Source organism: Schistocerca piceifrons, chromosome 5, assembly GCF_021461385.2.
Source record: "Schistocerca piceifrons isolate TAMUIC-IGC-003096 chromosome 5, iqSchPice1.1, whole genome shotgun sequence".
Taxonomy (NCBI): domain Eukaryota; kingdom Metazoa; phylum Arthropoda; class Insecta; order Orthoptera; family Acrididae; genus Schistocerca; species Schistocerca piceifrons.
This window is the reverse complement of record NC_060142.1, coordinates 591101897-591113952: the sequence shown is the minus strand read 5'-3', so window position 1 is coordinate 591113952 and position 12056 is coordinate 591101897. Positions and strand designations below refer to the sequence as shown.

The following is a 12056-nucleotide window of genomic DNA, read 5'->3' as shown; positions in this document are numbered from 1 at the left end:
AGTTGAAAAATCTAAGGAATGGGTGAATGTACAAACCAGTAAGGATGGGACAATCTTTATAAATAATTGTTTGTATTAATGAACACTACGGATGCCTCACTTTTTCTCACCGCAAATGATTAATAGTATATTTCTGCGTGTTCTGCTGAGTTGTTGTTTCCATTTTATACATCATATTTTCACGACCGAACCACCCGTTTTCTTCTGGTCCTGCAACTTTTGTAGTTATGTGCACTTGCTGCCTAGAATCCAACCAGACGATGAAGTACTGTTGGTCCCACTACACTATTTATATCGAAGTTTGATTCTTGACACCCACCAGATCCTTTGATTTTTTTTGTTTTTCAGAACTCGTAATGAAATTTTGTTAAATGTATTCTCTCAGTGTTTTTTAACTGTGGTGATGTGATGCCTCATGAGATTTTCATAAATTAAGTGCTGGACTCCAAACATTATTTAAAGTCAAACCGCCATCCCTGTTTACTAGGTTTCTTACATATTTATTTCGACAGAGTCCTTACTTACGGTGCACAACAAATTTGATGTTTGCGCCCCATTACTGGTCTCATCTTATTTCATTTCAAGATCACATTCAAGGCTGTGCTTGCATACAGCTGATCTGCTTGGTAGTTTCAGTCAAGTTTGTCACTGTTGTACTTAGCATCTCTCCTTGAGCCACAAAAGACAAGCTGCATTCGCATGGAGTATGACACACACCTGGCTTTTGGAGAACATTGCAAAGAATACTTTTTATGCTAGCTTAAGGGAGCAAAATACAATGGATGCTATGTTTTCATAGGACTACCAATCTTTCCAGCATAAGGTGAGAATCTATGTTTGGCTTATCTTCCTCAGTTTCAATCTCTGCCTCTTTCTCACATTTTCTTAATTTTGAACACCATTCATTCAGTTTGCTGATCTGAGAATCCATTCCTTCAGAATACTACTCTTAGGTGCAAATTTTCTGGTGAGGCTCTCCTTGTCTGAAAGTGCTTGAGCTCTATGTTCCAGGGTTCTTACCGACAATGTCAGTACAGAAACGGGGACTAGCGATTATGATTCATTATAGCAATTATGGCTACAAAAGTTAATACATCAATCAATAAGGCTAGGAGAGTGTGTGTGCAACATAGAGCAGATAAGCAGTTATTAACATCTCACTTAGACAGTGAATTGGCATCATCTGGTTCCAGTAAGATGGATGTAGAGGAATTATGGGCACAGTATAATCAGATTGTAAATAGTGGTCTGGAGAGTTACGTGCTTAGTAAGTGGATGAAAGATGGAAAAGACCCACCATGGTTCAATAATGAAATTCAGCAGATGCTGAGAAAGCAGAGGCTGTTGCACTCTGCATTCAAAAGGGGATGCACAAATGACACCAAGCGAAGGTTAGCAGAGATTCGCATGTCTGTGAAAAGATCTATGCATGAAGCATACAACAACTACCACTGTCACACCTTAGCAAAAGGTAGCAGAGACGACGAGAAAATTCTGGTCATATGTAAATCACTAAGAGGGTCTAAGGCTTCCATTTAGTCACTTGTTGATGAGTCCAATGTGCCAGTTGAAGATAGCAAAACAAAAGCCAAAGTTTTAAATTTCACATTCAAGAAATTGTTCACACTGGAGAACCGTAGAAACATACCATCATTTGACCATCAGACAGACTCCCGTATGGACGACACAGAAATAAGCATACCTGGCATAGAGAAACAACTGAATGATTTGAAAACAAATAAATCACCAGGTCCAGATGGAATCCCAGTTTGATTTTACAAAGAGTACCTTACGGCATTGGCCCCTGACGTAGCTTGCATTTACTGTGAATCTCTCGCCCACCACAATGTCCCAAGTGACTGCAAAAAAGGCGGAAGTGACAAAATCATATAAGAAAGGCAAAAGAACGGAACCGCAAAATTACAGACCAATATCCCTAATTTCCGTCGATAAAATTTTTTCTGGGTTTGCGAACGCATTGTCAATATGTAAAACAACCAATGTTTCGGCCACTGCCGCAGGTGACCTCCTTCAGGGTGTTTTGTTTACTGTAAACTTTTTTTTTTTTTTTTTTTTTTTTTTTTTTTACATACTGACAATGCGGTCACAAATGCAGAAAAAATTTATTGACTGTTACAATGGCCGCGGAAGCCTACGTTTATATCCCTAACTTCTGTTTGCTGCAGAATCCTTGAACATATTCTCATTCGAATATAGTAAACTTTCTTGGTTTTAGACAGCATCACTCATGCGAAACTCAGCAGGCTCTTTTCTCACATGATATACTGAGAACTATTGATGAAGAGCAACAGGCAGATTCAATATGTCTACATTTCCGGAAAGCATTTGACATTGTGCCCCATTGCAGACTGTTAATGAAGATTCAAGCACATGGAATAAGTTCACAGATATGTGAGTAGCTCGAAGACATCTTAAATAATAGAAACTAGTATGTTGTCCTCGACAGCGACTGTTCATCAGAGACAGGGGTATCATCAGGAGTGCCCCAGTGAAGTGTTCTCTATATACATAAATGATTTTGTGGACAGGTTGGGCAGCAATCTGCGGTTGTTTGCTGATTATGTTGTGGTGCATGGTAAGGTGTCGAAGTTGAGTGAGTATAGGAAGATACAAGGTGACTTGGACAAAATTTCCAGTTTGTATGGTGAATGGCATCTAGTCCTAAATGTGGAAAAATGTAAGTTAATGCGGATGAGTAGGAAGAACAAACCTGTAATGTTCGGATTCAGTATTACTAGTGTCCTGCTTGACACAATCAAGTCATTTAAATATCTGGGCATAACACTGCAAAGCGATATGAGGTGGAACGAGCATGTGAAAACGGTGGTAGGGAAGGGTGAATGGTAGACTTCGGTTTACTGGGAGAATTTTTGGAAAGATTGGTTCATTTGAAAAGGAGACCACATATAGGACATTGTGCAACCTATTCTTGAGTACCATTTAAGTGATTGGGATCCATACCAGGTAGGATTGAAAGAAGACATCAAAGCAATTCAGAGGCGGACAGCTAGATTTGTTACCAGTAGGGTCGAACAACACGTAAGTGTTATGGAGGTGCTTCAGGAACTCAAATAGGAATCCTTGGAGTGAAGGTGATGTTCTTTTTGAGAAGCACTATCGAGAAAAGTTTGACAACCGGCATTTGAAGCTGACTGCCAAACAATTCTACTGCTGCCAACATACATCACATGTAAGGACCACAAAGATAAGATATGAGAAATTAGGGTTCGTACAGAGGCACACAGACAGTCATATTTCCCTCGCTCTATTTTCGAGTCGAACAGGAAGGGAAATGACTACTAGTGGCACATGGTAACCTCCACCATGCACTGTACGGTGGCTTGCAAAGTATCTACATAGATGTAGATATTCTAGCACTGAATTTCTTTGTGATGGATGGTGATGGCTTGAGGTGTGGAGACAGAGGTCAGTGTGTGTAGATTTTCTATATACACTGTGGTCCAGGGAACTGTCCATTTTTCTCTTAGCTAAAACATCTAGGAAAGATAATTGGCCCTCTTTTTCAAGTTCCATTGTGTATTTTACTGGTGCTAACATAAAATCTTTATACCAGGTGATCTATTACCAAAGGAAATTCATCCAAAGTTGGAGAAGGTTTAAAGGGAATTTGGTATTTGTTTTCAACAGCTATGAAATAAATATGCATAGATCTGTAGTTATGCTTCCTAGTTCACACAAAAAGTCATACAGTAGCAGGAGAAGAATTACTTTATTGATTACAAAGTATGCACAATGCATTTTGGAATTATTTCCATCTTCAGGAATCTGAGTGCACAGTTAGGACACGGACAAGAGCGTTACCAGTTGTGAGAGTACTGTAATTTGAGATGACACACTATGTGGGACTGTTACGTGACTTTATGTCACACCTTTATTTGTTAAGAAATAGCTGACTTATTTCAAAATGTCATCCCATTCTTGAAGAAAGTCACAAACTGTAACCAAAGATGAACACATTGAGAACTTGCATCATGTGATAGTAAGACAAATGGAAACTAAAGTTGTGGCTAACAACTGATGCCACAGGTGAATCAGAAGAAAGAGTATGGTACACACTAGCTGAAGAATTAAGAATGATACAGTTTTATGCAAAATAGGTGCTCCATTTGTTGAATGTTGACTGTATAAATCTTCTCCAATATTGGATGAATTTACATTGATGATAAGTTACCTGTCACACAAAGATTTTATGTCAGCATGGTATTCCAGTTTAACCTCAAAACACAAATGACTATTTCAAAAAAGAAACTGCACCAAAGATTAAGTTTATTTTTAATTTGTTTAATGTACAACATGTACCAAAATAAGACTGAAAAAATTCTCCCCTTGTCGTCGTATGTCTGTAATTAGAATATGTTTTGCAATTCTACTATAATGTAAATTTCAGAAGAGAAACAGATTTCACACTATGAGAATAATGGGGACTATGAGGAGTAATGAGAAAGATCCAGGTTGGACCTCTGCTCAACTACTGCATCAACCATTCACATTAACATGATTACTATAGTCCAGCCTTCGTCTGCTCTACAATTTTTACCTCCCACACTTCCCTACATTTGCAAATTAACTACTCCCTGGCATCTCTGGATGTCCGACCAACCTACTAATTCTTTTAATCAAGTTGCACCATACATTTCTTTTCTCCCTCATTAAATTCAGTATTTCTTCACTAGTTATCCAACTTACCCCTCTTTCCACAGCAACACATTACAAAGTTTTATCCAATTGGATGAAAAGTTAAAATGGATATGTTAATCAAGACACTCAGTTCAATATGTTTTGCTCTCAGGAACTGTGATGACATAAACCTAAGTGTGAGGATTATTCTGTATATTTTCACTCCCTATTGTCTTCTGGAATTATCTTTTGGTGCAAGGCACCAAAAGTAAATAAGGTATTTATTCAGCATGAATGAGCAGTTATTTAAAGTAGACTACTGCAACCTTGCAGAAGCTTTCTTAAGGATCTTGGCATTCTTATGCATGCTTCACAGTTTATTTACTCCCTAATGCTTTCTGATGCTGATGATAAAATCAGTTTCTGCTGAACTGCGATCTATACAACCACAATACAAAACAAAACAAAAAATGATCATAAAAAGCAGCCTTTAACAGCCAGCATTTGCACCCTTGGGGAACTTTGTTTTATGGACATTACGCTGTGTTACAAGGCATATTACTGTGCCTAAAGCCTCAATTCCTAAGGCAATCCTACGCAGTGATCTGATGACACCACGACCGTACCACAGAGTGGATAAAAGTAAACAGTTCAGTTTGATGATCTCGTTTAAGTTTAAAAGTGCTAGCTGAGTCTTTGTAGCCTTTGATGTTGCCAGCATTAGGAAACAACACATAAGGTTCAGAAATAGGCATCTGAGTACGGCATAATATCCATAAAACAAAAATCATCCACTGCGGCCTATTGTAGTTTCAGAGAGGAATTTCTTCTCATGTAAAAGTATTCAATAAGCTCTCATTAGCACAAAGCAAAGAATTAGACCTTACCAATTCAAAAGAAAAAGAAAAACATACTTCATTAGCAATTCCTTCTACAAATTATTTGATTATCTAGAATCAAGGAATGGAAATTCCTGTTAGCTACATAGCAAGTTGGAGTGTTCATTTTAAAGCTGCACAACGGATAGTAACATACCCCAAACTGTTCTATGTTGTTACAGAAGTAGGAAACTACTTTCTTTGAAGAACTTAAATGTAACCAAGAAAATATTTAGCTACCAACAGAAGATTTACAGCAGCTGTTTAATATAACTGAGGAAGCAACTGCTTTATACACAGCAGCAGTTTCACTGCTAATCTTGAAAGTTCCACTCAGCGGCATCAGCATATATAGTATTAAGTAGCATCATGACATTGATTTAAGTTTATATGATGTGCCTGTCCTTTGTTATTGCATACCTTGGCTCATTCCATGTCCCTGCAGATTTTCCTTTATGGGATTTATGGAACACAATGAATAAATGAGAATTAACAATTAGAGTGAGGAGCATCTGTGATGATGATGATGATGATGATGATGATGATGATGATGATGATGATGATAGGTTTGTGGGGTGTTCAACTGCGTGGGTTCACCAGCGCCCAAAGTCTAAATTTTTACACAATCCAAATTAGTCACGGTTACGAACGATGATGATGCTGCTGCTGATGATGATGAAATGATGAGGACAACACAAACACCCAGTCCCTGAGCGAGAAGGAGCATCTATATTACCCACAGCAACTCTTCAGAGTAAAACAAGTGTTCACAGCAGCTAGTGAGTGAAAGGACACAAAAAGCATACTGATACAAAAAGGGTTTATCATTACAACACAAATTTATCACGAGGAGGCTTCCAAGCTGCCTTCACCAGCTTTACCAGTATCTTGTCACTACTCCAATGAGATGACCTCTCTTCTATTTCCTTTACTTCATTTTACACAGTTAAATGTAATACACCACTGAAAAAAGAAAGTGCAACATCCACAGGGTCAAAGTCAAGTGATCTGACAGGGTTCTCAACAAATTCAGACCAAATGAAACACACATCACATTAAAGGATGTCCAAACAGGCGCTTCAATGTATAGTGCACTTCCTTCTCTAACAGCAACGCAGGCATGTATTCTCGTGTGCAGAAAATCTTATGGTGCTAAATGGCATCCTGCGACAGACTGTCTCAAGCATCTTGCTCCTTTCGTTGCAATTCGGCAACACTTCTGACAGGCTCTGGAGAACAAGGAAGTTCCTGCTTCATCAAGTGCCATACATTTTCAAGTGGAAATAGATCTGTTTTTCTTGCTGGCCATGGCAGTAGTTGTACACCAAAAAGATCATGTTGCATAGTAGCAGCTGTATGTGAACATACAGTGTCCTGCTGAAAAAGCACTTCACTTCCTGTCAAATGAATGCATTAATTTAGCATGGGAATAACAACCTGTGCAATGTAGTGGGTGCTTGTTACTTTACCTCGCAAAAACACCAGATGTGATCACAAGTTGTAACTGACGCCCTGCCCCCCTCCTCTCCGCCCACACACAATGAAGACTGAGGTGGGACCTGTGTGTCATGAGCATACGCTCTCCGGAATAGGCCGCTCACCAGGTATACACCATATGCATGCATGTCCATCACTCACACACAGACAGCTCCCACGATCGTCACTGAAGACAACACAGCACCATTCCAATCTTCAGTTGACTCTTTTCCAGTAAAGGCATTCACGATCTTAGTTCTTCTGCAAGTAGACAGTTCCTAATGATAATCTGGTGACAGCCACTGCAATATGTGCCCAAATTTCTTCCCTGGACGATGATTAGTCAGCCACTGTGGCTCGGACAATGTGCTGATCTTGACATGTGTCTGTCCTACACAGCCATCAAGAACCTGGTCTACAGGTAAAGGAATGTTCCAGAGAGCACTACTGAAAGCAATGACACACCACAGATCCATTGTGTCTAACATGTGCAGCTTTCCGTCAATGCATCCATCCAGTTTCCCGCAGGCCCACAAAGTGACTCTGTTCAACAAGATTATTTGCTTGTTGTTGGAGCATGGTCATACCCTAGAATGAATGTTGCACTCACTGTTCATGTCCAAATTCAGTACAGGTACTGTGTGGAAAGAGAGGGGGGAGGGAGCACAGATAAGCTTGAGCACCAACTGATCGATGACGAATATGACAAATCAATCACTAACACCATAGCCCCTCAGTATGCACGTATTATACCCTGGTGTCGCTGAGTACAGTCCTCACAGGCACTGCCTTCTACCCTCCACGGCAGTTTACACTGCTAGATTTCCCCCAATTCTCTCAGCTCGGCCATTTCATGGCAACTTTGCACAATAAATGCCACTTGCCTATACATTTGTGGAAGTTGCAACACCAAGAAGGAATAACAAAAGTGACATGGCTTGCAGTGATATACACTGATCAGACAGAATATTATGACCACCTACCTAATAGCTGTTATGGCCACCTTTGACACAGATAACAGTGGCGATGTATTGTGGCATGAAAGCAATGAGGCCTTGGTAGGTCGCTGGAGGGAGTTGGCACCACATCTGCACACACAAGTCACCTAATTCCCATAAATTCCAGTGAGGGGGCAATGAGCTCTGACGCCATGTTCAATCACATCCCAGATTTGTTCGATAGGGTTCAAGTCTAGCGAGTTGGGGGGCCAGCAAATCAACTGCAACTCACCACTGTGATCCTCAAACCACTCCATCACACTCTTGGCTTTGTGACATGGTGCATTATCTGACTGAAACAGGATCATCATGGAGAGGCATATGTGGTCTGCAACCAGAGTACTATACTCCTTGACCATCAAGGAGCCTTGCACGAGTGCCACTGGACACATGGATGCCCACATGAATGTTCCCTAGAGAATAATGGAGCCACCGTCAGCTTGTCTCCATTACCACAGCACAGGTGTCAAGGAGCTGTTCCCCTGGAAGATGACGGATTCACGCCCTTACATTGGCACGATGAAGAAGGTCTTGAGATTAATTAGACCATGCAACGCACTGCCACTGCATAACGTCCAGTGCCAATGGTCATATGTATTTCAGTTGCAGTTGCCAATGTCACAGTGCATGGGTCCCCAGCAGCAGAGGCCCGTCATCAGGAGTGTTCGGTGTACTGTGTGTTCAGACACACTTTTACTCTGCCCAGCATTAAAGTCTGATGTTGGTTCCGCCACAGTTCATCACCTGTCCTGTTTTACCAGTCTGCCCAGCCTACAACATCTGACATCTGTAATGAGGGGTGGGCACCAAACCCCATGACATCTGGATGTGGTTTCACCTCAGTTTCGCTACATGTTGAAGGTACTGACCACTTGAACGCCCGACGAGTCACACAGTTTCCAAAATGCTCATGCTGATCCTCCAGGCCATCACAATCTGTCCTCAGTCAAACTCAGATTGTATACCTTCCCCATTCTACATATGGACAGCACACTCACTGATACTACATGCACTAGTAGTCGTTCCTCACCAGGTGGTGATGCTGCTACTGCCTAGCTGGGTTTATATCAATAGTAGGTCGGCGGTCGTAATGTTCTGGCTGATCAGTGTAAATAAAGCATCAACAGTACAGAGCAATAAAATAATATTAAATGCCCAAAATCAAGAACCAGAGAAGATACTGAGGGCTGCAATGAAGAGGCTGTATATGTGATAACCTGGATTGTAACTAAATTGAAATGTGTGTCTGTGAAGTGGTAATGACAATGGCTCCTAACACTGACCGAATTTCAGCTGTGTTAACTAAAAGAAATTCGACTCTCTTCATCCCATCAAAAGAATTCCTACCACAGTATATGAACACCCTCCAACTGACTATCCAGTCACACTTCTAATCAAAGACTTGAACAAGTACCTGTTTTAGTCTAAAGTTGTGAATTATTACTTTGCCTCCTTCCATTGCCAGTAGGCAGAATAAATAAATTACTACTATAGACTAAAACATGTACTTTTTCAGTACCAGTATTGTATTGGTCACTGTAACAACAGTGTGTCAGGATTATACAGGGTGAGTCAGGAGGAAAGGAACATGCTTTGAGGGGTGGTAGTATTAGTGATTCTGAACAAAAAACTTCATATGGACGCATGTCCTATTCCAAATGGTTTCCGAGATAGAACACATTTAATATCACTTTTGTAAGTTTTTCTTGAATAACTCGAAAACTGGACCCTCCTGTGAAAACGTGCTGCAATACAAAATTAAACTATATTAAATTTGCTACAAAAAAGGTCTTATTCAAATTTTTAGGTCAATTTGAGGAAGTTTCCTGACTTGATAGACCACAAATGTCCCGTATCAAACTGTTCGTCCAACTTGTTACCTCGAATTGGCCTATAAAAACTGCATAAGCTACAGCACATGAGCGTCGAGCGAGTTTTTCAAAATTCTTGTGCTCTCTTCACACAAACCATTAGTTCTAGAGAAAAAAAATGAATAGGACCTTTTTTGTAGGAAATTTAATATAGTTTAATTTTGCATTGCAACACTTTTCACTGGAGACTGCGGTTTTCGAGTTATTCAAGAAAAATGTACAAAAGTGATATTAAATGTGTTCTATCTCGGAAACCATTTGGAATAGGGCATATGTTCATATGAAGTTTTCTGTTCACAATCACTATCACCTCTCAGAGCATGTAACTTTCCTCCAGGCTCACCCTGTATAAAGACTTGAACCACCATTTACAGTAACACTTTACAAAGTGCCGTCTGGCAAATCTAAGATGGTGGAATAAGTGAACTGTGAATCAATGTTTCATATGATTTGTTAAATTAAATCATGGGACTAGGGAGGTGAGGGAGTGAAGATAAGTGATCTGTTTTTATTGTCGAAAGTAATAACACATTCTCCTGTTGATCATACATGCATAGGCATTGCCAAGGTCTGCGCATGGGTGGCCCATTGTAAACTTTAGCCATCGTTCTCTTGGTTACAGAGTTTTCATATCAACTGTTCCACATTTAATCAAAGATGATATTTTCCTTAGTAACAGAATATTCTTTCAATATGTTACTGGGGTTTGCTTCAGAATGCAGTTTTCAGTGCCTACCACATTTGAGGTTGGTAATTTTTTTAAATGTTGGACAAAGCATGGGTAAATTAACAGGAAATATTAATTATTTGCATGGTAGGTTAGTAACAACTATGATGTGCAATCTATCAACTGATTTGCAAGTATTATGCATTTTTCAGCTAATATGTGGCTACATATCACTATTTCAGCAGAGGTTTTATTTTGTATGTGTAGTTTCACATCACAAAAAATGAGGAAGTACGATAAAAAAGAATGACTAACACTTTTGTTTAAATATAGAAGTTCAGTATGAGAAAAGATCTTTCATTTACTCCGATACAGGAAATTGTCATCATGTCAGTTTTTTAGAGCAATAGAACTGTAGTAAAAACAGGTAATGACATTTCAGCACAGAGCAATACTATTTTTCACTGGGGAAATGACTGTGCTGATTCCAATTGCTTTAATGTCTAGGAATTCAATCCAAATTGCTAGAATACAGAAGTAGGCCTGTATATAAAACATAGTCGCTTACTAGGGCAATATATGAGATTACCATGCAGTCAATTTTGTCAAATTACTAATAATTTCCAGTAATAAAATTTCCACATCGATAAGATGAATGTGCATAAAGGGTGTAAATTTCTGCTATCATCCAAAAATAAACATTTTTTTGTTTTTTGTTAATATCACTACAATGGAGAAGCATTACAACCTTCAGAAGGTCCAGAAGAAATGGGCTTGCTGCGCTGAGGACTATTTTATGTGCGGGAAAACTGCGGCCACCAGCTGCCAGCGTCACATCAACAAGATCTCCATGGCATCTCAGTAGCTGAACGGCAGATACAAGCGACGTACCAAACTCTCCCCATGACAAACTGTACAGCTGACTGCTCCCCATATTTTGTCACTGCACGTTTGAAATGTTGCGTTGGTGAACAATGTATGGCTACTGTCTTTACTATTCCACAAAAATTATTCTATCTTGTCGCACACACGCAAAATAGATACTTATTTTTACCTCTTAACAAAAATGACACACAACACCTACGAAATAAAATACTGAATAAGCAGCATAATCACAATTATTCAACGCCTCGGGCTATTGCAGATTCAGACATGGGCACTGATGCATATCAATTTGGCTGTTTGACTTAGTTCATCAGTATATTCTACAACAGAACAAATATTACTGTCATCTGACAGCTGAACCGAAACTTATATCGCCAGTCCTGCATACGCATGTAATACAGAACGTTAATTACTGCGACATAATATCGATATGATAACGTTTGTTAATTAGCTGTGAACTACTTAGCGTACAGCACGAAGTAAATTACACTGGTTACGCGCTTAATCGATTACTCCAATTAGTACACAAAAATTATGAAAGTATAACAACTTGATTTAGTAAACTAACATTGCTGCCAACATACAACAATAATTAGGAGAACAATTTTCCATGTCTTTGTTA

General features: G+C 39.5%; 1 protein-coding gene across 1 annotated transcript in view; it reads right to left on the bottom strand.

The window, feature by feature from the left end:
- The window catches only part of LOC124799155 (transcription factor GAGA-like), a 57480-nt gene extending 45646 nt beyond the window's left edge, over positions 1-11834 (bottom strand). The window contains exon 1 of the mRNA XM_047262693.1: positions 11298-11834. Within this exon, the coding sequence (XP_047118649.1) occupies positions 11298-11483 (186 nt within the window). The 5' untranslated portion in view covers positions 11484-11834. The remainder of the gene's footprint in view (positions 1-11297) is intronic.
- Between the last annotated feature and the right edge of the window lie 222 nt (positions 11835-12056).